This window comes from Nycticebus coucang, chromosome 3, assembly GCF_027406575.1.
Source record: "Nycticebus coucang isolate mNycCou1 chromosome 3, mNycCou1.pri, whole genome shotgun sequence".
NCBI lineage: Eukaryota > Metazoa > Chordata > Mammalia > Primates > Lorisidae > Nycticebus > Nycticebus coucang.
Genome location: NC_069782.1, coordinates 5124328 through 5151375, shown reverse-complemented (window position 1 = coordinate 5151375; position 27048 = coordinate 5124328). Strand labels below are relative to the sequence as shown.

At 48.3% G+C, this 27048-nt stretch overlaps 1 protein-coding gene across 1 annotated transcript in view; it reads left to right on the top strand.

Moving 5' to 3' along the window:
* The window catches only part of SAMM50 (SAMM50 sorting and assembly machinery component), a 34108-nt gene extending 8044 nt beyond the window's left edge, over positions 1-26064 (top strand). The window contains exons 4-15 of the mRNA XM_053584566.1: positions 2033-2120; positions 6595-6701; positions 7383-7513; positions 7747-7834; positions 10051-10179; positions 10736-10807; positions 11795-11881; positions 14632-14702; positions 16083-16150; positions 19742-19888; positions 20596-20737; positions 25895-26064. Coding sequence (XP_053440541.1) covers positions 2033-2120; positions 6595-6701; positions 7383-7513; positions 7747-7834; positions 10051-10179; positions 10736-10807; positions 11795-11881; positions 14632-14702; positions 16083-16150; positions 19742-19888; positions 20596-20737; positions 25895-25940 — 1176 coding nt within the window. The 3' untranslated portion in view covers positions 25941-26064. The remainder of the gene's footprint in view (positions 1-2032; positions 2121-6594; positions 6702-7382; positions 7514-7746; positions 7835-10050; positions 10180-10735; positions 10808-11794; positions 11882-14631; positions 14703-16082; positions 16151-19741; positions 19889-20595; positions 20738-25894) is intronic.
* The last annotated feature ends 984 nt before the right edge of the window (positions 26065-27048 follow it).

Sequence of the window (27048 nt, the reverse complement as noted above, 5' to 3'; positions counted from 1 at the left end):
ACACCCTCCTGCCCTCACACCCTCCTGTTCTCACACCCTCCTGTCCTCACACCCTCCTGCCCTCACACCCTCCTGCCCTCACACCCTCCTGTTCTCACACCCTCCTGTCCTCACACCCTCCTGTCCTCACACCCTCCTGTCCTCACACCCTCCTGTCCTCACACCCTCCTGTCCTCAAACTCTCCTGCCCTCACACCCTCCTGCCCTCACACCCTCCTGCCCTCACACCCTCCTGTTCTCACACCCTCCTGCCCTCACACCCTCCTGTCCTCACACCCTCCTGCCCTCACACCCTCCTGCCCTCACACCCTCCTGTGCTCACACCCTCCTGTCCTCACACCCTCCTGCCCTCACACCCTCCTGTTCTCACACCCTCCTGTTCTCACACCCTCCTGCCCTCACACCCTCCTGCCCTCACACCCTCCTGCCCTCACACCCTCCTGCCCTCACACCCTCCTGCCCTCACATTCTCCTGCCTGATGCTTATGACTGACTCAGTCCATTCGCTCATGGCCGAGCATGAGAGGGTCTGTTTCCCAAAATTGGATGTTATCACACTTTTTAAATTCTTGCCATCTTGTTAGGAAAAGATGGCAAGAATACCATCTCACTGTTTTAATTTGCATTAATTTAATTATGAATGAGGTGAAATATGTTTTTCTGTTTATTGGTCATTTTATCTCTTTTGTGAATTACTTGTTGGCATCCTCTCTTTCCCATTGGACTGTTAAGCTTTGTTAATTTATAATAGTTCTTTGCAGAGAAATGATCATTGTTGCTTATGTTGAGTGTATTTTTCCTGCTTTGTTATTTGCCTTTTGAATGCGTTTCTTTCCTCCCCTTTCTTGATATTTTCCCTTTCCTGAATTTTGGTGACCACTCCCTGCGGTGGCTTTCCACCTCTCATCACAGTCACTTTACGGGCCGATTGCCAGCTTCTTTTCCTCGTGACCATCCTGAAGTGCTGCTTTTCTCTGAGGTTCAGTCTCCTGGCCGGTCTCCCATTCCCTGCGCAATCTCATCCACATCCCTTGTTTCAGCTACAAAGCTGAAGGCTCCCCAGGCTCTGTTTCTAGCCAGTTCCTTCTCTCTGTTGAGCTTCAGCCCTGAATACTCAACTCCCTACTGAACATTCCCTCGTGGATCTTCCAGCTCCCTGTGGCTAAGATCTGAAGTCACCGTCCCCTTCCATCCACCTGTCCTGCCTGCCTTTCTGCCTCTATCTCTGACTTCCTGCTGGGATCCCCCCCTCTGCTGTGTCCCACCCAATCAGTGGCAGCAGCGTCCTCTGGCTTCTCCCTGTTGTCTGTCTCCCCTCCAGCTGCTCAGCTCCTAGGGCAGCTGCCCGAGTCCCTGCTGTTCCCATAGTCTGTAGACCCCCCTCCTCTGAGCAGAACTCCTGTGCGTCCACGTGATCACTTCTTTCTTATGAGGAAATTTGATCCTGTCTCCACCCTGATGACAGTTCTACACTAACTCCCTTTTACCTGCAGGACAGCATCTAACCTTTTCTTGTCACATAAGGTCCTTTCCTACTCTGTTTCCGAGGTTCCTCATCTGCCTTACCTTTCTTTGACTTGTCCTTCCAACAAGTAGGGACTTCTGGCATCAGAAGGGACTCCTGTTGACATTGAAGAGGCAGAAAAAAGCTGAACAGTGGTTAGAAATGGTTAGAATACCAGTGGTTACAAATGGTTAGAAAACACCACAAAAGGCACACAACACACTTCTCCTGGCTGCCAAATGTACCCACTATTTACCACTAATTGTGGGCCCTTCCGGAGCAGTGTGCGGGCTGCGTGGTATGGGTACATCCTAGTTTCTTTGCCTGTGTGGTCTTGCACTGCTGAGTGGGGTCTGCTGCTGGCCCCGCCATGTGTTTCCGTCATTTCCGCAGCTGGGCTTGGAAGCGCTCTCATCTCAGGGGCCAGGCACCTAGTGCCGAATGTTAACTGCTAGCCTGGCCATGTAGCTACCATTTTCTGTTTCTCTATCTTAGAAGAAGACATTCTCTCTTTTTATCCCGTAATAGGTAATGCGGAAATCTCACGAAGCCCGTGAAAAGTTGCTTCGTCTGGGAATCTTTAGACAAGTGGATGTTCTGATTGATACATGCCAAGGTATGTGCTGTGTCCTGGGATCCTTAGGATTCTCTTTCCATCCATCCTGCCGATCACAGAAAAGCTGTTTTTTTGCCAGATACAGACGGCACCTGAAGGTTGGTGGGACAAATGAGACAGGCAGGACGGGACTTTCACAGCAGGCCAAGGCAGCGTTGGTGGACTTTGAGGATGCTGTCATCTGTACCCCTGCACTACCTGCGGCTCTGAGAAGGGTCCTGAGCGAGGGCATCCAGCTTTGCTCACCATGTTCCAGCCCAGTGGCTGTGCAAGTGGGCCCTTGGCAGACCCCATCTCAAGGCATGCTCTAAAAAGAGGAGGAAATCAGATTTCTGTTTTAGTTTTTGCTCATTTTCTTACTTGCTATGTGATGTTGGGCAAGTCTCTCAACAGAGTCGTCATTTATTCTTTCACTAGTGAGTATCTTTGCAGGCACCAGGGAAACACAGAGCTGCAAGGAGCTTCTGGTCACATGGGGCAGAGCTGGGGAGTAGACCGGGGATGGCGGCGTGGTTGGTGTGTCACGCTGGGAGCCAGCTCGAGGAGGATACTCGGCTCTGTCTGGCCAGGGTGGGTGCCGGGGTCCCACCCCGGAGGCAGTGTCCTTTAAGACCTGTGGAGCTAGCAGCAATGGACTGAAGAAACATAAAGTTAAAAGCAGTGAGAGATAAAGAGACAGAACACACAGAATAGAGTTTAAAGGTGGAAAACACAGGGACCATTGCTAGCTTGTGGGGTTTACAGTGAATGGTCCTGAGTGTGTGTTCCACTCAGCTTTTATTGAAGGCTATTTGCTCATTTAGCCCAGAGGGTAAGCTGAGGAAGGGAACAAAATGTCAGCAGTTTCTCTGAATGAGCAGGTCAGCTCTTATTCTATCTATAATCATTAACTTTAAGGGTCTGAGCAGCCTTGAGAAATCCGAAACCTGAGCCTTGTGTGGGGGCAGCCTCCTGTCTGTGGTCTCACACAGATTCCGGGAGGAGGTTAATCCTCACTAGTTCTCTGTGGAGCAGACGCCCCAAGGGCATCAGTCTCCTCGGAAGAATCAGTGGGAAAGAGGAATTTTCCTCTTTTCTCCAACCCAGAGGAGTCTTCCTCGGTTATAAGGATATACAAGTCTTCCTGCCCATATGTCAGGGCTTCAGCTGTTCCCTTGATCTTTGCTCTGGCCGTAATACAAATCCCCGCAATGGGTATTTGCTTTGACTGTTGATTGGGCAGGGGACCGCCTGACTAATGCTTCTTGCCAGGCCTTGTACTGCAGCTTCCTCAAGTGTTTACAGACCCAGCAGGGGTGTTTGCAAGCTTTACTACTTGCAAACACCCTACAGGCTAGGCTTCTAGGAAAAGTAAGAACCGTTTAGATACGGAATTTAGCTGCTGGTTTAAAAGTACACTAGCTAAACTGTTTTTATTATGCCTTGCTAAGTTTGTTTATCTGTTCTTCCCTTTTTCTGGGAGTGTTTTCCCTTGCCAAGAATGGAGTCTTCAGTCCCCTCTGTGTCTGCAGTGGGAGAAGGAGGTCAGCGGGTCCTGGGAGGGGCGATGTATATGTGGAACCCTGCTAGACGCATGTGAGTCAGTTCAGGGAGAAAGGCTGGTCACGAGGAAGGGGAGAGGATAGCCCTGAACAGGCCACCGCCCAGAGAGGATGGTTCGTTGGCTAGATCACAAGTGTTTGCTAGAGCTGGAATGCAGATTTTAGGGACTAAGAGTGATGAAGGTTAAGGTAGAATTGTAACTAGGAGACCAGCTCCCAGGGGACCTAATATGTCCCTAGCTGGTAGGGTTTGGATTTTTTTCTGAATTCAGCAGACATCTGTTGAAAAACAAACATTTGGAATGAATCAGTGAATAAGTAAACTCTTCAGGATTGAATGAGGGATAATTTTGAGAAGTTTAAATTTGGAGTTTAAAGGAGTTTGAGCAAGAGACTATTAATACAAACACTCCCCATATCATTCCCAATTATGATGTTAATATTGTTGTCAAATAATTCAAAACACGATATAATCAACACTAGGGAGATTAAAGAGAAGCCACAAACAGCGGACTGAGGCACAGGAGACAATAAAAGTATTGACCCTGTTAGCAGTTTTCAGAACGCAGTCATAGTTTAAAAGCTCATAATTCAGAGTTCCAACATAAAAAAGAAAACCAGGCTGGGCGTGGTGGCTTATGTCTGTAATCCTAGCACTCTGGGCTCTACTGAATACTTGTGGTCCAAATATTTTCTCAAATGAGAAAATGAAAATGCTTGAAAAATACAAAGTGTGAAATAAACTAAGGGCATTTTCATTATTTGGAACATAGGCTCAGCCAAAACTAACAGAGACTCAAAAAAGAAGAGGGGCTTAGGCAGGAGAGAGGTCTCCTTACCCTTTCCACACAGTTGGGAGACTGGCAGGGGCTCGTGGCTTGTTCCTGGAGGTCACCTCGGGTCAGTGTCGTTTTCCCATGGCATCTTGTTGCTTTGACATCCTCAGCTGAAAATCAAGGATTTCAGTGGTTCTGAAAGTGCAACCGGGGCCAGCTGTGCTGCTCCCATGCAGGAGTTTGTTAGGAAGGCCAGGGTGGGGGGACAGTGATCTGTGGTATAGTGACCGTCCCTGTGATTGCAGTGCATTGTGAAGCTTGGGGTGCACTGGACTGGTGACGGGGTGGATGGACACTGGGAGACAACTTTTCCTCACCTCAGTAGCACCCGTGCAGGCTCTGCGGTAGGTGTTCATGTGCACACCTGGCCAAGTCTTCCCTCACAAACCTGGTGCAGAATCACTATTATTTTTTAAATTAATTAATTAATTTTTTTGAGGCAGACTCTCACTCTGTTCCCCTGGGTAGAGTACCATGGTGTCATAGCTCATTACCAGCCTCAAACTCCTGGGCTCAGGTGATCGTCCTGCCTCAGCCTCTCAAGTAGCTGGGACTATGGGTGCTTACCACTTGCCTGCCTAGTTTTTCTATTTTTAATAGAGACGGGGTCTCTTTCTTGCTTAGGCTGGTCTTGAACTCCTGAGCTCAATTAGTCCATCCACCACGGCCTCCCCGAGTGCTAGGATCACAGGCATGAGCCACTTGGCCTGGCCTATTTTTTTATTTTTAAAACATGGCTTGAGTATACTTTATCCAAAATGCTTGGGATTGGAACTGTTTTAGATTTTGAACTTTTTTGGATTTTGGAATATTTTCATACCAGTTGAGCATCCCCAATCTGAAAATCTGAAATGCTCTGGTGAACATTTCCTTTAAGCATTATGTCAGTGCTCAAAAAGTTTTGGACTGGGGGCACTCAGCCTGTATTTTTCAGCTAATAAAAGCAAAGCTCATAGGGATTTAAGTAACTTGCTCCAGGTCAAACAAGTGCGTGGTACAATTTCAGCGCCCTTGGTCGGCTTTTCTTAGGGGGCCATATTTTGCTGGTAGTGTTTGGTTTTAGCTCTCTCCTCTCCCGGTTGTAATCATAACCTTGTACATGGCCAGCTGGTCCACCTTTGTCAGGGTTCTCTATCCTGGCTGCACAATCACAGGTTGGGGTGGTGAAGCTCCCTGTCTGGTTCTACAGTGGTAGATGGTGTCGTAATTGTGATTGTGAGAATGACCCAGATGCACACTGCAGACTTGAGTTAGTGGTAATATGAGTGTGGGAGGAAAGGGGCTTATGGGAACTTTTGGACTTTCTGCTTTATCTTTTCTGCACATAAAACTGCTCTAAAAATCAAGTCTGTTAATTTGACAAAATGAAAGAATGCAGCCAAGCCTCCACTCTAGACCTACAGGCCCTGAGTACAGGGGCGCCAGTGCCCAGCATCCGTTAAGTTTTGACAGCTGCTCAGATGCTTCTAGTTGTCCAGCCAGGTTTGAACAGCTCTGCTCTGAGCAGGGAGGAATCGCCCCTCTTGGAGAAGCCACAGCTCCGATGAGCTCAGCCTTGGTGGATCATGAGGCTGCTGAGCCCGGTTCAGATGCCGATCACTCTTGGCTTGGTGAGAGGCAGAATATCTCTTAGATTTGGTTATGTAATGAACAATACTGTGTTTATTGTTTCCTTTTCAGGGTTGCTGAAATTCCTATTGTCATGGGACGTGCATGTGTTAATGTCAGTGAATTGAGACTGCAATTTTTTTTTAATTTTGGATTAATAGGAGAGTACGAGACTACAAACATTTTCAAGGATCTCCCCAGGAGAACAGATTTCTTCCGCAAATTCTGCTTATGATTATCTCCTTGTAGCAAAGCTTGATTGTGTTTTGGTATAGTCTAAAAACTAGAAACACAATTTTTTGTGTAGAGTTGTACAATATCTTGATTTTGTGTGGGAGAGTTCTTAAACTTTAAAATAGGTGTTATATTTTCCAAAGGAGATTATAAAATAAAATGAGCCTTCATATTGTTTTTTGTTGTTAACAATGGGACCTGAAATAAAATGACATTCTAGCTGTCTTATTGTTCAATATTTTTTTATTTACTTAGGTGATGATGCACTTCCAAATGGGTTAGATGTCACCTTTGAAGTAACTGAACTAAGGAGATTAACAGGCAGTTACAACACCATGGTCGGGAACAACGAAGGCAGCATGGTATGGGAGAGGTTTCTTCTCGCCTTTTCTTTTTTGAGTCAGAGTTTCACTCTGTTGCCCAGGCTAGAGTGCAGTGGCATCATCATAACTCCAACTCCTGGGCTCTAGTGGTCCTCTTGCCTCAGTCTCCCGAGTATCCAGGCCTACAGGGGCCCGCCGCCACACCTGGCTAGTTATTCTATTTTTAGTAGAGACAGGATCTCTTTCTTGTTCAGGCTGGTCTCAAACTCCTGAGCTCAAGCAGTCCTCTCACCTTGGCCTCCCAGAGCCCAGAGTGCAAGGATTATAGACATAAGCCACCACACCCAGCCTGGTTTTCTTTTTTATGTTAGAACTTTGAATTATGAGTTTTTAAGCTATGCCTACATTCTGAAAACTGGTAACAGGGTCAATACTTTTGTTGTTTCCAGTGCCTCAGTCCGCTGTTCGTGGCTTCTCTTTAATCTCCTTCGTGCTGATTATAACATGTTTTGAATTATTTGACAACAATATTAACATCATAATTGGGAATGATTTTGGGAATGTTTGTGTTAACAGTCTCTTGTTCAAACTCCTTTAAACTCCAAAAGTGTAGACTTGACGTCCTTTGTCCAGTTCTCATCGAAGTCCCTTAGTTAAACCAGTCTTTACTCAAAGTTATTATTCTTGCAATTTAGATGCCTGTTATTTTTTCCCTCCTAGGTACTTGGCCTCAAACTCCCCAATCTCCTAGGTCGTGCAGAAAAGGTGACTTTTCAGTTTTCCTATGGAACAAAAGAAACTTCATATGGCCTGTCCTTCTTCAAACCACAGCCTGGAAACTTCGAAAGAAAGTAGGAAGCCAAACAGAGTGCTCTGTGCACTGGGTTGATTTAATAGTTAAAATAGATGGCTTATTTGTGAAAAAAAGCCTTACAGAGTCAGCTGCCACTTCCTCAGTGACTCCAGCTGTAGATTTCCTTTTGAAGCTGAACCCCACATGCGTAGTTTTAAATCGGTTGATTAAAATGTGTACAAGTCCTAATCACTGTTTCAGCTCTTAAAGCTCTGTCCCATTGTCTCCTAGTTTCTCTGTAAACTTATATAAAGTTACTGGACAGTTCCCCTGGAGCTCACTTCGGGAGACAGACAGAGGGCTGTCGGCCGAGTACAGTGTAAGTAGTGTTCCAGTGGATTCCCTCTGGGGTCTTGGGTGGAACTTGTGTACCTTTCTTATTGATTTTCAAAGATGGCAAGATGGGGCAAGGGGCACATAGACCCTTTGCCCTACCAGTCGGCCACCTCCTACCCCAGCACTGAGTGCAGGCTGCCAGGGGCCAGACGGGGTTGACGTCCATGCTGGAAGCTCCCCCAGCCTGGTCTTGACTTCATGTGGCACCATCTATTTATCCTTCCATGTGTGTGTTAAGAGCGACAGTTTCTGATCACTTGAGATGACTGTAGGTTTTCATAATTGGTTCACACCCAAGTACATCTAGACGGCTGTGATTTGACACAACAAAGGGCATTAATGCCATTTCACCCTTTAGGGTATTTGATGACCTGCTCTCTTTTCACTTCCCTTCCCCACTTTTCCTTCCTGCTCACCTACTCTAGTGTTTACTTGGGACAGCCCTGAGACACTGTGCTGCGTCAGGGCCAAGCTTCCCCACTTTTCCTTCCTGCTCACCTCCTACTCTAGTGTTTACTTGGGACAGCCCTGAGACACGGTGCTGCGTCAGGGCTGAGCTTCCCCACTTTTCCTTCCTGCTCACCTCCTACTCTAGCGTTTACTTGGGACAGCCCTGAGACACAGTTCTGCGTCAGGGCTGAGCTCCCCATGGGCTTCAGTGCAGAGCTGTTTGAGACACAGCCTCAAGCTATTGCCTTTGGTAGAGTGCTATGGTGTCACAGCTTACAGGAACCTCCAACTCCTGGGCTTAAGTGATTCTATTGCCTCAGCCTCCCGAGTAGCTGGGACTACATGCGCCCGCCACAACGCCTGGCTATTTTTTGGTTGTAATTATCATTGTTTGGCCGGCTTGGGCCGGATTCAAACCCGCCAGTTCTAGTGTATGTGGCTGGCGCCTTAGCTGCTTGAGCTGACGGCGCCGAGCCGTGGACAGGGCTATTTGAAGGCACTGTCATGTACCACCCTGAGCTGCTTACTGGGACTCTCTGGGAATGGGACTCCTGTGAAGTCCTGGAGACAGACCACCTGGGCTTGACTCCACTGGTTCCCTAATGGTCATGTGACCTTGGGCACATTACTGTTCTGTGAAGTGAAGGAAGTGACGACATGGTCTCACAGGTGGAGGCCTTGTAGCTGCCAGCCCCCCCATTGAGCTGAGCTCCTAGTGGAAAGGACCAGATCACACTCACAGCGGGGTCCTTGGGGCCAACATTGGATGGTGCCATTGGGCCCTTCCTGGGCCTCCTAGCAGTGAATCCAGAGATGTGAGATGGGGCACTCCTGAGTCACAGTGCCTTCCTGGTTAAGAGCTGCCCTATAAGGAATGAAGAAGTGATTTCGGTAGCTCCAAACTCCCTGCAGACATCTGGAGAAGTCCTGAATCCCAGGTGACCCCACTTGTACTATCCCCTGGTTTCCCAGTGCCTGGCACGGTGCCTTGTGGGTGCTTTGTAAATAATCACGCTGGGTACCCGAGATTCTCACCCTGAAGCCAGGTGGGGTGTTCTGGGCCTATGAGCATGTCCCACCTACTCATGGTGGCCTTGAGCTCTCTCGAAGGCCTGAGGACTGCAGGGAGTGCCCGGCGTGGGACGCCCCCTGGGAAGCATGGCGTGGCCTGGCTCCCTTGTGTGAGTTAAATCACCATCACGCTTCCCACCACGTGGCACTGCCCACCATTCCAAAACAATGTGGGCATTTCCTGCAGATGGAAATCTAAGACTGAGACAGGACATTATGTCCGGCTAAGAGGCAGGGCCTACTTGCCGGGACCCCAGAGTGTACTTGGTTCAGGCCTCTGGCCGCAGGGAGGACAGTTAATGACTTTGTGCGCTTGTTCTTCTCTGTGAGGACAGGGGGCTGGAAGGACTGATGGGGTATGTGTCAGCTCATCTTAGGGGTCTTGTTCTTTACAAAGAGATGAGAAAGAGACACTCCTGTTGGTTACAGAATTGCCTGCGGCTTCAGGGCCGTGACCCTGTCACCTCCTGGAACACAGTCCTGCTTCCCTTTTGTTGAATTCACAGCTTTCTCCTTTTCTTCCTTTGTTCCCTCTGTTTCCGTCATTTACACACATTTTTTATTTTGGTATTGAGTTAATGATTTCATGATTTCCTCATACCACAAAATGATTTGCGACGACTTCCCCGAGTATGTGCAGTGCAGAGAGACGGCTCACTTCCTCGCGTGCATTTGCAGTTTCCCATATGGAAGACCAGCCACACTGTCAAGTGGGAAGGCGTGTGGCGGGAGCTGGGCTGCCTCTCCAGGACAGCCTCGTTCGCGGTTCGAAAGGAAAGTGGACATTCGCTGAAGTCATCTCTTTCGGTAACTATGTTTCCTGTTTGAGTAAATGATGTTGTTGATAGGACCTACCATTGGTAAAACAGTCTTTGCCAACACTGGGGCTGATCGAGAAGTGTCCCAGGTACTGAGGGGCTGACATGTGGCCCTGGCTGTCTGTGAGCTTATGGGCACTGCCTCATGCTAGTTTTTCCAGATAACTTCAGTGGTGATGTGTGTTTAAGAGCTGAGCTTGGCATTTTAGCTTTTAAAAATGATTAGAAAGCTGGCTGCATTGACTTAGGCCATGATGTCGAGCCCCGAGAGAATGAACCCAAGGTTGGGGTGCATGCTTCCTCGTCAGGAGTGGGGATTGTACTCAGTTGGGGCTCAGCCAACTCTCTGTACCTCAGTGTCCTCGTTTGTAAGGCAGCGATAAGGGACAGTCATACCACCTCCTTCCAGGGGTTTTTATGGTGGTGAAATGATTTAATGGTTGCAAAGTGCGTGGCACAGGCCTTGCTGCAGGCAAGTGCTTCCTATGTGTTGCCATGTCGTAAAGTGGTGTGAAGTGAAACTCCCTCCTTCGCGTTTCTTTCAGCATGCCATGGTCATCGATTCTCGGAATTCTTCCATCTTGCCCAGAAAAGGCGCTTTGCTGAAAGTGAACCAGGTAGTGTGACCAGCTAGCGTGCTTTTCTCCATCACCTCTGTGGGCGTGGGCAGGTGAGCGCCCCACAGCAGGTGCGGAGTCCTGCACCACCGTCACGCTGGTGATGTGAAGCTTTTCCTTTCATTGTGGAAATCATCATGGAATTGCTGGCAAGGATTGTCAGCTCTACTGTCTGGGCTCCTAGCACTGGAGTTGTTCCTCCTCCCTGTAGCTGGGGCTTGTCCTCCCACAGAACCCAGGAGGGTTGGGGATAAGGTTGTGACATCCTCGATGGTGGCATGTGCTGGGCCAGGAGGAGAGCTGTGATTGGTGTGAGTGGCTTCCGTGGTTGCCTGTGTGAGAGCACCTGCAGGGGCCCCGGCTGGTGATAGCAGCCAGTGGCTGACTGGTGCCTGTAGGGAATGGTCCTCACTGCCTTGAAGCAGCGTGCTCCTCTGGTGATCCGGAAGCTTTTCATCTGCCTTGTGCTTTCCCCCTTGTTGGTGGCACCGAGACAACACATAGTTCCTCTGTCCAACATGGACAACGGAACCAGCTTGGGAATGGGCGGACTGTGGCAGGATACAGCTGGGGACAGCAGGGCCGTGATGAACCTCGCGGTCCCTCTCCTGAGCAGCCACCCTCACTGTGGCCAGGGCCTGCAGGGCACAAGCCTGGTGTGCCTGATCTTCAGTTTTATATGGGTGACTAGAAAACAAATTTGTGTACAAAATGTCCCAAATTGTGAAAGCATGGCAAGTTTTTTTCCAAGCCCTGATTCAGCCAACAAGCCACACCATCCATCATGAGCTCTGCAATGAAATGCTGGGGCGGCCAGTGTCTGTCCCCATGTGACAGGAATGTTTTCCTCCTGGGCAGTTCCAGGACACCAGGCAGCTCTCTGTCTCTATCAGTTCCCGTCACTGTCTGCAGCAACAGGGGAGCTTCTGGAGACAGCCTTCTCCTTTATCACTGAGTCGCCCCTGACCTGAGGACTCTTTCCCACAGGAACTGGCAGGCTACACCGGAGGGGACGTGAGCTTCCTCAAGGAGGACTTTGAACTTCAGTTGAATAAGCAACTCTTGTTAGATTCAGTGAGTATCCAGCCAGCAGACCATCACCTGCGTTGTTATTCCTCCTTCTTAGGAATTTTACCTGAAAATCTCAAATGGAATATCTAAAGTAGACACCCAAATAATAACACTTAGAGTGCTTGATCTTTTATATTTAGCCAGAATTGAAGACTCTCTGAGGAGGCATAATAATACTTTTTTTAAGAAGTAATCTCTGGGGCAGCGCTTGTGGCTCAAAGGAGTAGGGCGCCAGCCCCATATGCTGGAATTGGCGGGTTCAAACCCAGCCCTGGCCAAAAACTGGGGAAAAAAAAAAAAAAGTAATCTTTGTTAATCGTGTGCAGAGGAGCATGGAAGAGCCCCTCCCCATTTGTCATCTCAGAAATGTCTCCTTCCCCTTGGGTGCTGCTTCCAGAAATCCCAGGTTTCATCTTGTTGTATTGGATCTGCAGGGCTCTGGCTGCTTTCAGGATTTTTTTTTTCTTTTTTAATCTTTAGTATAGTTTGGTTAGTTTCTTGTGATTCACTGAGGAATGAGGAGGTAATGACCAGACTCTGACCCAGCCAGGAGCCCCGGACTGGAAGGACACTGGTGTATTTCTCGAGTCATCCGGTGCCTGGGTGGCTGGGGCGGCTCCCTCCCCTACCACCGCTGCCTGGGCCCTTACACTTGGGAGCGCAGGCAGTGAGCTTTCACGAAATGGTACGTGCACCTGTACCCACCGCATCACTGTTCCCATTCAGTCCCCGACTCATTGCACTTTGAACCTTGCCCCTGCCTGCCCTTGTCTGCCATTTCAGAGGCTGTCACCCACTTCCGCGAGCTCATTCTGCCCCTTCCATGGCTCTCTATGTTGTTGTCTTCCCGCTCGTTTTTCTCATTTTCTCTTTCTTGGTTTCCTTGACTCTATCATTGCTGCACCATGGTGGGAGGGTTGCTTGAGGGCAGGAGTTGGAGGCCACAGTGAGCTGTGATGACAACACTGAGGATTGTGGTTCGAGGGAAAACGGCTGAAGGCAGCCTGGGGTCCCGATTGACTCCAGAAGAGAGAAAGACCTAAGTGGAGAACTGGTGGCTTCCTACTGGGGTCTGGAGCTCTGCAGGCGTCGGCCTCAGTCGAGCAGCAGTGCTGGAAGCTGTAGAAGCTGTGAGCATCAGGGGCAGCAGGGAGAGGGCACCGGTGACCTCTGTGCTCACTTATAGCCTTCCTGTGACTCTATAGCTATTCCAAAATAAAAAGCTTATTTTTTTAAAAAAGAGAATGGGAGGCGAGAGTTGAGGACAGAAAAGGTCAAATAGCCTCTGAAGAGCAGAGAAATGGGTGGGTGGGGAGGGCTGTGGGGTTGCAGGCTTTGGCTTCACTGGCACCTGTGTGCCTGTGGATGGACGGTCCTGCAGGGGGAGGCAACGCCTCTGGAGGGTGCAGTTGCAGGAGTGCGGCTAGTGGTGGAGGAGGGGCAGCCTGCCTACCTGCCACCTCCGTGCGCTGGGGAAGGTAGAAGCCAGGCCCTCAGCAGAGGGGGCCTGAGGGTGAGGGGACAGGACCCGTGTGGGTCCTCATCCCCACAGATGGGACGAGTGGGCTGAGCAGGTGGGGACAGCTTCGGGCACAGGCTAAGCAAGGGAGCTGGAGGTAACCAGGCTGCGGTTGTCCTATGAGGGCCCCAATGGTATTGAGCTGGGTGAGGGTCAAAGCAAGGCTTAAATGGGGCTCTGGTGGGAGGGAGTGGAGCTGGAGGGAGTACACTGTGGAGCTGGAGGGAGTACACTGTGGAGCTGGAGGGAGCACACTGTGGGCTGTGGTCACTGGGGTCAGGTGAAGGGCTGTTCTGGTGGTTTCTGTGAGAGGGCCCTCAGGTCCATGCCACCTCCCCATGGCCTGCTGCTATTGGCGAACTATGGTGTTTAGGGGCAGCGATGGGGGAAGCGAGGCTCCCTGGGAGCATCAGGAGCACCCACAGGCTTTGACTCACAGTACAGGAGCCCTGGGTGCTCTCAGAGCCAGGGCAGGTCAGAATATTCCAGGTGGCTTGCTCTCCTCTCCCTGTTCAGTTCTCATCTATAATCCTACCTACTGAAGCTTCTTAAACAATAAAAAACTTAACTGAGCTTTGAAGGATGTAGGATCTGGAAGGCTGATGGAGCCGGGGGCTGCCTCGCCACTGCAGGGCAGTGGAAGTATGGAGCCCAGATGGGCCAGGAGAGCCTGGAAGTCTCCAAGGACGTTGCCCAGTAGGCTTTGCTGCTGTGTCTGCCCCGTGAGGGGGATTTTGCCCCTCAGGGTGGGGCTGCAAGTGTGTGTCTCTGCACTGCGTAATGGGAGGGCTGTTGCAGCCTGTGCCTTCAGCCTAAGTCGCTGTGTGCCCTTAACTCTTCCACATTCTGAGGCTGTGTTAAGGAACCTGGACAAGTGCAGAATCCCTCATCCAGGGGCTGGCTCCCTTATACATCGGCTGTGGCTTGTTCTGCTGGGCTTTGCTTCTTGTCACAGAGGAGGGAGCTGCCCTGTGTCCGGAAGCCATGCCCTGCTCAACGACTTCAGTGTCTTTATTTGGAATTTAAAGTTGAGCATTTGAAGTGTTCTGTCCACCTGACACCTTGAACTGTGCTCTTTCACCTGCGCAAACCAGCGTTGTCCTCCTGGTGTCCTGTGCCCAGCACAGCTCTGCGCGCCATGGGCATTCGGCATGTGGCCAGTTTTCCAGTTCCCAATGCTCATGGAAAGAAGGGAACACTGAATGGAACCAGTTCTTTGTTTATCTTTGAACAGGTTTTCTCAGCATCTCTCTGGGGTGGAATGTTGGTGCCCATGGGGGATAAGCCCTCGAGTATTGCAGACAGGTGAGTAATAATGAACAAAGGGGTAGTTTGGAGGTGTTTTCCCTTGGGTCTTTTTGGTTGATTGCATATAAGATATTTGAGAGAAGTTGATTTTAGGAGAGCAATATTTCAAGTTTCATGTTAGTTTTTATGATAAAGCTGATTTCAAAATATACTTTATTTTTTTTATTTTTGTTGGGGGAGTTTATTATATTAAAAAAATGTATTGTTCCCTTTTGATTACTCATTGCAGAAATTTAAAAATAGAGAAACATTTAAGGAAGTAAAAAAAATTCAGTCCTACTCAGTGATAAGCAGAGTTAATCTGTGGGCCTGACTCCTGGGGGCTGTTCGTAGTGGAGCTGTGTGTGTGTGTGTATCACCTATGTGTATACTGAGTTGCTGATATGCTGTGTTTTGCCTATAGTTTTATGTCTTTGCTTTTTAAAAAGTTTTAAAGAAATTACAGTGTAATCATTGCCAAGTCATGAGAAATTCTTCATAAGTGACATTTAAATGCCGTATGACGTTTCTCGTACATACTATGACTTTTTAGTCCACGCCATTTGTTTTGGATACTTTAGTTGTTTCTAATTTGATTTTTATAAATAACACTGCGAAAAATAGCTTTATAAATGATTTGTAGGTTATTGAATTTTCTGTGAAGAGATTCCTAAAGGCGTCATTACTGACTCACAGATTCAAAGTCAGACTCCCGAGATTGCTGGCATTTGAGTTCATTTTTTAATAATTATTAAAGTCTGAAGTCAGGTGCTAATATGCTGTGCATTTTTTTAGAAAGATGGGATTTGATTTCTAAGTAATTTTTAATTCATGCTTTTCAATGGATTCAGGTATGGTTTGGAAGAGTGTGATGATCCAATCCATAAAGAAACACAAGAGAAATTGCTTTCTTTTAATTGTTTTTTTCTAATTAAAAATAATTTGTGGAAAATACAAAAAAAAGCATTTAATGTAAGAGTAATTCTGTTTTGGTCTATTTCCTCCTGGCATTATTACCCCCCTTTCGTCATATTGAGGTGGGATCATACTGGTAAACAATTTGTATCCTGCTTTTTTTAACTAAGCTTTTTTGTTTTTATTTGCTCTGCAAGCCTGTAGGGGGCCCAGTTTGAGTTCTCTGGGACAACAGAGTGTCCCTTTCTGACAGATGACCCTGTCCCTCTCTTTATGCCCTGTATGTCACCTGCGTCCCTGGAGGGCTGGCGCATCTGTTCAGACGTTTAGGTTTTTGTGACATTCACCGTCCATGTCCTTATCCTTTAACAATGATGTTGAGAATCCAGCTTCGGTGTGAGTCCCGCACGTGCTGTCTGTGCTTTCAGTGTGTGTGTGGCTTTCACCGACTGACTTTCCTCTGACGTGTCCACTTTGTCTCAGGTTTTACCTTGGGGGACCGACGAGTGTCCGTGGCTTCAGCATGCACAGCATTGGGCCGCAGAGCGAAGGTCTGTGCTTTCCCTGTACTGGTGCCGAGCCTGGGTGGGGGGCATACCTGAGTGCCGAAACCATGTATTTGTTTGTTCAAATCATCACGGTAACAGATGGTCGTATTTCACAGAGGTGGAATCCGCACCTAGCAAAGCGTTTTTCAGACAGCAGGTGTGGAATATTTATTGATAGAATTCTAGAAAAATGAGGAAATACATCTAAGCAAAAAATGAATGAAAATGACCCTCCGTCCTACTACACAGAGGGAACGTGTGTGATGTCTGCTGTGTCTTCCTCCCCTTCAGGTGGTAACTCCGTGTGTCTTTCTACTCTTTGTTTTGTTTACTTTCTTTTTTCTTGCGCCTCCTCCCACCCCTGCATTGAGGATCACACAGGTCTGTTCATCTCTTTGTTCCTCCGCCAACCTTGCATCTTTTTACTTGTCTCTATGGTTTTGCTTTTTGCAAATATCATAGAGTTGGAATCATACATTATGCAGCATTTTCAGATCATCTCCTTTTACATAGTAATATGCATTCACTTTGGGGGGGTTGAGAGTTTATTTCTTTTTATTATGGAATAATACTCTGCTGTTGGATATACCATAGCTTGTTTATCCACTCACCTCCTGAAGGACATCTCGGTTGCTTCTGGTATTTGGCAACTATGAGTAGAGCTTCTGTAAACATTTGTGTGCAGGATTTTGTGTGGATCTAAATGTTCAGATCAGTTGGGTTAACACCTAGGGGCACAGTTGCTGTTTGATCTTACATAAGAGCAAGCCATCTTTCTGAGAAGCTGCTGGCCTAACTCCAAAGTGGCTGTGCCACTCTGCACTTTCACCTGTAATAAGTGAAAAAAAATAAGTAGCTGCAAAGCAAAGATGGTGGCTGCATATTTTGTACTATACTTTTTTTTTTTTTGAGACAGAGTTTCACTTTATCGCCCTCGGTAGAGTGCCGTAGCGTCACAGCTCACAGCAACCTCCAGCTCTTGTGCTTAGGCGATTCTCTTGCCTCAGCCTCCTGAATAGCTGGGCCTACAGGCACCGGCCACAATGCCCGGCTATTTTTTTGTTGCAGTTTGGCCGGGGCCGAGTTTGAACCCACCACCCTCGGAATATGGGGCCGGCGCTCTACTCACTGAGCCACAGGCACCACCCAATACTATACTTTTTTTAAACCAAATCTCAAGTTTTGGACAGTTAGCTTATATTGTTTTATTATTATTGTAAAACAACCTGTTTAGTCTTCTGACTGAACCTTTGTGCTCATCTCAAAGTTCTGGGTCAAAGGACTTGCAGTATTTTTAAGGCTTTATATTGTGTGTGGGAAAATTGTTTCAGTTATACTTCCTCCAGCAGTGTGTGAGATTCCTGCTTCCTGGAATCTTCTTCAACCTTGGTATCATGTCAAAGGTATTGCCACATGTTATTAAAACTTTAAAAGCGTCAGTTAAGTGGATGCATATTACTCCATTGTAAAATATTCCACCCTGTTTTCTTAGTTTTCTAATACCTTTGTTGTTCCATTTTCATATCATTAGAGACAGTGACTGCGCTCTGCATAGATTTTTGTGCCAAATATTATTCTTTTCAATTGTTTTGAGAGCTCTTCCTTCGAGTGTAATTTTTTAGGGAAATAATAATTTTTTGATGGTTTTCTTTTTTTATTATAAGCAAGTATGAATTGAGGGCTACATGAAGGTTTAGATGTCTTCCACTTGCCTGAGAAGTAGGACACAGTGAGATTTTACACCTTACCTATCAGGGGCAAGATTCTGTGGGCAAGGCAGCAAATTGGAGTAACTTTTCTTGAAAGCAATTTGATATATCAAGAGCCTTAAAGTACCTATATGTGTAAGTACATGTATTATTATTAATACTGTTAATGACAACTCCAAGCTGGAAACTGGATGGGCAGATAATTAGTGGCATTTCCCACCGTGATGAGGCAGAGCAGGTTTTGGCTGCGGCTGAGTGATGGTGTAAGGAATCTCAGGAACATTTTATACAAGGAAAGAAGGCCATACTCAGAGAAACGCACGCTCTATGATTCCATCTAACTAGAGTTTGGAGACAGACTAAACTAATCTGTGCTGATAGAAGGCCCGGCAGTGGCTGCACTTGGCCTGGGAGGCGGGTAGCAACCAGCAGGGAGTGCAAGGTCTGTGTGCTGCCCTTTCTCAGCCTGGGTGTCCCTTGTGCAGGAGTGCACACCGGAGGTGTGTGTACTTGTCTGTGTGTGCTTCAGTAAAAGCTCACAAGTGGACATGTGCGTGTGCAAAGAAACTCATCATAGATTATATCTGCTGTGAGGAAGCAGAGACCACCATGACAGCGGAGGAGAAACGGACGATTAAATCGTGGTACATCTGTGTTGTTACTTGAGCGTAAAAATGATGTTTTCAAAGAACATAAAGCATTAGAAGAAAGTGCTTATGATGTATTAAAACTGAAAAAAAGCAAGACTGAAAATGTCTGTTTATATATATTCATTTATAAAATGAGCCGTATTTTATTTACATATTTAATTATACATTATAATTCACTGGAAAGAAAAAACACCAGGGTGCTGTCTCTGAATGGTAGAAATTAAAATATTCTCATTTTTCCTCTATTTCTCAATGCTGATCAGATTGTCTACAATAAGTATATTACTTTTGTAATCAGAATAAAGTAAGGTATTTAAGAAAAGAGAGGAGGGGCAGTTTCTGGGAAACAAAAGCCAAGTTTGTCTAATATTTGTTCATTCTTTATTCCCTTTAGAACTTTAGTTTTTAAAAGGGATTAAGTACATGGGGGTGCTGCAGTCTTTAAATGAGTCAACAGTTGGTTCCTTCAGGTTAATCTTGGAGACATCTGATGTTTTTCTTTTTCATAGTCTGAAGACTAAGGCCGTATAAATAGTATTTTTTAACAAAGTGTAAACATCAGGGTTGGAGGGGGTTTTGTTGCTTTAACATTATAAGGGCTATTTATAGTTAAGATGGAATGGAACCTTTTTAGAAATAAAGCAAATATATGTGTTCAGTGGATAGTCCTGGATTTTGGCAAAAGTAACCCAAATCCCAGTGGTCAGGAACCACTAACCCTTGCTCTCTTCCTGGGACCCTGAGTGGCACTCTGACTGTCTGAGCACAGGGGGGCTCTGCTTTTGATACATTGTGTACCCAGCCACTTCCAGAACTGCACAGGTGTTTTCTGCATTTTATCTCTATATTGTGGTCTTGAAAATATTGCAAAATAACACATATCATCTTCCAGGGGGCAGCGATTTGTTATCTGCACCTGTGGACAAAGTGATTTTTATGAAGATTCACTTTTTAGTCTAAGCATTTTCCAGCTGTAATAAATGACTGAATTCATTCTTTCCTTAACTACATTGGCTTCCCATCCCCCTTCAGTTAAATCAAATTGTAAAACCAGGAGAAAAATATTTAAAATGAGGCCAGCAACATGAGGAGTTAGCAGAATAACTGGTGACAAACTTGGGCGCTTTGTGGTGTTGTGTATAGAGCATAGATCCTGCTTCTGTCAGTTATGAAGGGCTAAGATGATTTTAAATTTGTTGGACTTTGTTTGCATTCTGTATCCATTCCTGGATTAGGCGACTACCTTGGCGGAGAAGCATACTGGGCAGGTGGCCTGCACCTGTATACCCCATTACCCTTCCGGCCAGGCCAGGGCGGCTTTGGAGAACTTTTCCGAACACACTTTTTTCTCAACGCAGGAAACCTCTGCAACCTCAACTATGGTAAAACTTGCACTATAAAGACACCAGCACAGTACAGTTGTTTCTTTGTCTGACATCACACGGTGCAGATAGGTACCTGTCTCTTTAGATTACATATCTTAAATTTCAGAGACTGTGCCTGACTTTAAAACGCATTCCTACAGCCCGAATATGGTGCTTGGAATTAAGTTGTTGGTTGAGTGAATAAGGCATGCAAGAAAAATAACCATCAAGACATACTTACAAAGAAAAACTATTTATTTATTCCACTGACATTTCTTGGGCACTTACCATTTACCAGCATTATGGCTGCAGAGCTGAGTAGGATTGGGCGCCTTCTTCAGGGAGCTCAGGCCTGGAGGAGACTCACGCAGACGTGTGTAGCTAGGGGTGCCCTCAGAGTGTCATGAAAGACGAGGCCTTTGAGCTTGGAGTGAGGTTTCTCAGGGGTCAGGGGATGGGGAAAGTCATTCTAGGCCCAGGAACAGAATAGGCCAGGCCCAAAGAATTGAGAAGGTTTGGCTTGTTCTGGGACCATGAGTAGGTGTGGTCCCAGGTCGGCTCTCGACTGGGTGTTAATGTCACTTCATGCATTCTCCTTGAATACCTAGGCCTGGCTTTAAAAATTACAACTGGGCACAGCAAGGGAGAGTCCAGGCTCATCAGAGGACAACTGTCAAAGGATGAGCCACACTCTTTTGCTTACACATCTTTCTCTCTCTTTTCAGGGGAGGGCCCCAGAGCTCATATTCGCAAGCTGGCTGAGTGCATCCGCTGGTCTTACGGGGCTGGGATCGTCCTCAGGCTTGGCAACATCGCCCGGCTGGAACTTAATTACTGTGTCCCCATGGGAGTGCAGAGAGGCGACAGGTACGTGCTGGGGATTATTTTCCACAGCTCCATCACACTCTCCAGTCACCTTATTTTGTATTGGATGTGGTTAATTTCATCAGTGGCTTTTAGGATTTAAGATTTTAAGAGAAATAGAATAATTAGTGGCAAGAATGAGAATATGTGTATTTTTCTCCTTGGGGTTCTTCTTCATCCAGTTTGGAGGAAAAAATACGACGTGTTCCCATCCTCATCCCTCAGATGCTTTGAGCTTATTGTTCCCAAGGTAGGGGTTCCGCTGCAAGGGTCTGGCTGGCGTTATTGTCCTGCAGATGAAGTGGAATTCACGTTGGCAGCGGCTGACCCTGAGGCCAGGGTCTTGGGGAGGCTGGATCAGGTGAGGCTTTGTGCCTGGCTGCAAAGGGAACAGTCTCAAGAGCAGAGAAACTCACCTTCTTGGCCTTCCTAAACCACTTTAACTTACAGAGAAAAGATGCTAACTATTACATGGACGGCTGGGTACAATGGCTCTTACTGTAATCTCAACATTTTTGGAGACGGAGGCTGGAGGATCACTTGAGTCTGGGAGTTTAAGACCAGCGCAGGCAACATAATGAGCCTCTATCTTTACCCCCCCCCAAAACCCAAATAAATAAAAAAGATTTAAGAAAAAAAATAAGGAGAGAAGGATGAATATGGCATAAGGCTATTTGCTATTACAGAAATGAATTCTCTCTCAGAAATTCAGAAGCATCATTATAATAGTGTGTCCCAGTCAGCTCTGGTTGCTATAACCAAGTACTATAGGCCAGGTGACTTAAACCACAGATATTAATTTCTCACTGTTCTGGAGGCTGGAAAGTCCACGATCAGGGTGTCAGTAGGTTCAGTGTCTGGTGAGGGCTGTATTCCCGGCCTGCACACAGTAGCCTTGTCTTAGGGCCTGTGTCTCTTCTTAGAAGGGCTCTGATCCCATCCTGAGGGCCCCACCCTCATGACCCCATCTAAGCCTAATCCCCTCCCAAAGATCCCGCCTTCAAATACCATTGCTTGGGGGGATTAGGATTTCAAGATATGGATTTTGGAGAGACAAAGACATTCCAGTCCATAGCAGTGTTTATATTGTCTCTTATTATTTTTATGTTTATACTTTCAGTAGTCTGAGCTCTATCTTTTCTCTTCATTTTTGTGTCTGCCCTTATGGTGGTGCTGTTTGAGTTGTAACCTGCCTCAGTGTCAAGTTGTGGTTTGTCCTAGTTTAAGGAAATACAGTGCCATTTTCACACCTACTGTTTTCTCCTCAGCATAGTAGGTAACGGGGCAAGCTTCTGGCAGAACACTCTTCCTCGGGTTCTGGGTCTGTCTTCAGACTCCTGTGGTTGTCCCTGTAGTGGATCCTGTTCTCAGTGCTCCTCCTGGAAGGCAGGTTCAGCATCAGCTCTGCATCTGGGGCACGGCGGGGACTGTCAGGCTGTTGTGGCTCCGCGAGAGGGGATGGAACCTTCTGGTGCCTTCACAGATGCCAGCTCCCCTCAACACACAAAGCTGAGAAGGGTCTAGTCGCATGGACTGTGTATGTGCTCTCTGGAGCCCAGCTGCCTGGGCTTGGTCCCAGCTTGGCTGTTGTGTGTGGCTTTGTGACCTAGAATGAGTTACTAAACCTCTCTGGGTCTCCGTTTTCCTGTCCTGAGAATGGGCAATAATGATAGTGGTTATTTTGTGGTTTTGGAACTAAATGAATGAATGCACTAGAGCACTCCCTGGGGTGTTGTCAGGAAGTGGTGGTTACGCTTCCAGTCCCTGCTGCTGCTGCTCCCACCGCGGCAGCAGTTCACGTACAAGGGGTACTGAGTTCCTGTGGTGGCCTTGCCTCTCGCCCTCACATCGTCACTGTGTGGCTGCTGCCTGGCTGTTGGTGACAAGCCATGATCTTGGTAAAAAGTGCAGGCCTTTCCAGTGAGACCAGACTCGGTCACTCCTTAGCCGAGGCGCCCTGTGCCTTATAGTCTTCAGAAAACGAGGCTAGTTTTGAGTGTTTCCTTCTGTGAAGCCCCATTCCCAGCACATATGGGAGTGTCACTGTCTCTGGCTTAACTGCCAGATGCTTACTGGAATCCTGGTAGGTGACCCCAGGTGTCCTGTGATGACTGCACCCACACCTACGTCAGAATGAGGCTGCAATTGGCTGTCCCGCTGGACCTTCTCAAACTGTGACGTGCCTCTGGGTCTTGGGGTCTCTTTAAAGGCAGAGTTTGCCTCCTTCAGCCAGGGGTGGACCCCAGATGTTGCTCTCACACGCTCTCCATGGCTCCCTACTGCCCCAGGATAGGACGCACCAGCATCTGGAGGTTCCGCCTGCCCCACGCCGTGGTCGCCATCCTCGCAGTACTGCGCAGGGCCACTGGGTGGCAGTGCACACTGCACAGTCAGCCCTGCTTAGGAGCTGGTAGCCTTTCTCAAATGTTTCCAAAGAATGGTCACATTTACCTTTTAAAGCTTTGCCTCTGTCCGGTTAAATCTGAAAAGCATATTTCAAAATGGTTTCTTCTGGAAGGAAGAAGCACACTGCACATGTGATACTTCAAAATCAGACCAGAAGGAGGCTCCTCTGGCAGCAGGTGCTGTAATGGCCGGCAGCACGTGTTTGTTGTGGGCAGTGGACTGTGTTACAGGCTCAGCCTGGCGCCTTGATGGTAGAAGTCACTTTCACCCAGTGTGTGTCTTTGTTCGAAGTTTTATCATCAGAATTGGAATTCCGTGATGTTTGAGTGATATTCTCAGATTGAATCTTCGTTTCTAAGATCAGCAGGATGGGGAATCTGTCTGTAGAAACCACCCAGAGTCCTCCCTCTGTAATTAATGTGCGGTTTTACATCTGCACAGAAATGGGAACAGCTTTGAACTGTTTGCTAGGTTTTTAACCTGGGTTATCATGGCACCGTCTCTCTGGTCCTCGCAGCCTTCTGTTCTCATGTCTTAGTGGGTGTGGTCTCAGGAGACCCAGTGACGGGTCAGGCAGGCTCGCTCAGGAGAGCAGCTCTCAGCTGCAGGGAAAGATGAGAAAGCAGATCATCTTGGTTGAGGAGGGCTGTGTGAGGGCCTCCTAAGGCACTGACACTTTCCTGAAGGACAGCCGTGAACTTGCAGAAGACGGGCAGGGGAGTGCTTATGCTGAAGGTGGCAGGAGCTGTGCAGGTGTGGGTGGGCTGTGCGGCTGTGCCCTGTGGGTGGGCTGTGTAGGTGCAGGGGTGCTGTGTGCCCTGTGGGTGGGCTGTGCGGTGTACCCTGTGGGTAGGCTGTGTAGCTGTGCCCTGTGGGTGGGCTGTGCAGGTGCAGGGGAGCTGTGTGCCCTGTGGGTGGGCTGTGCAGCTGTGCCCTGTGGGTGTGCCATGTCTGCAGAAGCAGAGGTGGGGCCTCAGGAGGTCCTTGAGTTTTAGGTGGCTTCATCTTCCACCCCTCTGCCTTCCAGTCACACTGGCCTTTTTCCCCCGAGGTGTTGAATCCAGGGCTTCACCTGTCTCCTTCACAGGGTTCCTCATCACTAGGACAGCACTTGGTGGTGTAAGTGGTGGCCCATAGGAGGTGCCCATGACACCCAGCGGAATACTGGGTGCAGGGCCCCAAGGGTGCTGTCAGTGTGACCTTCCTAAAGGCCTTGGTGCAGATGCTGGCAGGGCTGGGTCAGAGGCAGGTGGGCGACCACCTGGGGGCCTGCACCAGCTCAGTGACAGTGGGGTAGAAAGGTGGGGGACGCATGTGGGCCTAGACCTAGCCCAGTGCACACACATCAGAGGATTGTGTTGGGGCCAGCCTTATGCAGCTTGGCAGTGCTGCTTTGAATGTTTGTGGTGGGTATTTTTTTCTGTGACATGTTTATATGGTCTCCAAACATAAATCCGTGACTATCGTGTTTAATCTGTTTGTAGCTAGAGAGATCGAGCCTTTATTGGAATGCCTCCTTGTTTCCAAATTGTGAAAGCCAAGAGTTGGAGTTATTTTTTAGCTCATAACTTATTTGCAGACGTTTTTCTGGGTACTGAATGTAGTAGGCATAGCCCACCTTACAGAGCTGACGGTGTAACATGGAGAAACCACCTGGCTTAGAGCAGAATGTGGCAGCAAACATGCAGCTGGGCGTGGTCTGGATTTGCTGGGTAGGGACGCTGGTGTGGTTTATGCCATTCCTGCAGGTCACGGAGGGTCTGCTGCTATTGCTTCTGGTCAGATACCTTCTTGGCAGTTGCCCTGGGTCCCTGAGGTCGGTTGGCAACGTTAATGATTATCTGTCTCTGTCTGGCATCCCTTTGTGGGTCAGATACTTTGTTTCTTGCTCAGAGTTAGGTTGAAAAGAAAAACTTCCTGTCGATTTTCATGTGCTGCAAATCGCTTGGTGAGAGCAGGGGTGCCGCGACCATAGAAATGTCTCTTCTCTGCTGAATGAAGGAGCTGTTATGGTTGGCCAGTCTTTTCTAGAAATTGCCCACAACTTGCAAAGGCACTGCATTCCACACGCACGGAGTGGGTGTGGGATTCTGGATGTCCTTTTCCCTGGAAAGGTTAGGCCCACTTTGTCCCAAATGTGCAGCGTTGGGGACAGGCGCAGGCTCCAGAGGGCAGTGATCCTGAGGGCCCCAGATGTGTGTCCTCAGCAGGGCTGAGGCAGTGCCACCTGTCAGAGCAAGACCTGTGGTGCTCCTGAGTCCTTCCCTGTCACTTCTCAGCTGTGTGATAGAAGTCTGTTGTTCATCTGAAAGTGGGCATAGGATTCTGTCGGCGCTTAGAGTCTCCCCTGCAGAGTACAGGTCCTGGTAGGTGTTCATATCCAACGTGAACTCTGCAGCTCTCCTGGGTCAGTGGAAGGTCTGGGACAGTCAGACCACATCTCTGTGGGCCGTCTCCCTGAACCCCGGGTCCCCAGACCAGTGGGCTCATCCCCCTCCCGGTGCCTCCCCACTGCGCTACACTTTTATCCTCCCTGTTGGGACTTGAGGACACACAGGAGGTGAGGAGAGTGCACTGAGCATTTGTGGCTCCTTTTCTCTCCTTTTCCAGTCTCCAAGGGCTGATGTTGAACCAGCACAGGAGGAGGTGACAGGGCCGCCACGGTGGTGTAGACAGGGTGGGGGGCTGCTGAGAAAAACAGGAGGTTAAGTGGGGCAGGCCACCGTGTCTGATTTCTCCTTTCTCTACTTTAAGGATATGCGATGGCGTCCAGTTTGGAGCTGGGATAAGGTTCCTGTAGCTGACACCTCGGGGAGAAGCTCTGGGACCCACAGCACCTTGTGCCCCCTGATAGCGGCTGGGTGGCTCTTTGACTGCAGTCCTTTAGGGAAGCCACGTCAATAAATGCTAAAGACACAAGCTCAGAGGCGTTGTGGATATGATTTGCCTTTACCAACTATCACGTCCCACTCTGGCCTTTCCCTAGGACAGCTGTGTCCTCTCTGCTCCTCTCATACCCTGGAAGTCTCAGCGTTTGGTTCCCAAGTACCAAGCGTGACGTTTCATGGAGGGTGGAAGGGTCTCTTGCTTGCTGTGCTGGGTGATGTGGGGGAGGGGCAGGAGTTAGAGTGCTGGGGACTCGAGTTAGGGGCATGGGCAGGAGTTAGAGTGCTGGGGACTCGAGTTGTTTAAATGCACCTGAGTGGCCTGGGAGTAACAGCCATAGCAGGGACACTGAGGCAGGAAGGGGCGCTGGCGTTTGTAGACGGGCAGTAGGGTTAATAACACTAGCACGTTATTTGGCTGCTCTCCTCTAACAAATCAACGCAAACCCAGTGGCTTAAAACAACACACATTAGGTGGCGCCTGTGGCTCAGTGAGTGGGGCGCCGGCCCCATGTGCCGAGGGTGGCGGGTTCAAACCCAGCCCCTGCCAAACTGCAACAGAAAAATAGCCGGGCGTTGTGGCGGGCGCCTGTAGTCCCAGCTGCTCGGGAGGCTGAGGCAGGAGAATCGCGTAAGCCCAAGAGTTGGAGGTTGCTGTGAGCCGTGTGACGCCACGGCACTCTACCCGAGGGCGGTACAGTGAGACTCTGTCTCTACAAAAAAAAAAAAAACCAACACACATTAATTGTCTTGGCCAGGATAATCTTATTTCCAGGGCCCAGGGTATAGCGCCACATAAAAACATGCAGTGTTGCGGGTGGCACCTCAGGCTATGGGTAGATGCTTTCCTGTTGGGTGTTTTTCCATTATGAGCTGGGGTTGAGTCCCTTCACTTTCAATTCTCCCCATAACCTGTTTTATGTCTTTGCCGAGTGACCTCAGGATTTGAGTCTGGGACCCACATCCTCCCAGCTCTCGCTTCCCCGCCCAGGACTGTCTCACCTTCATTGCCTGCATGAGCTA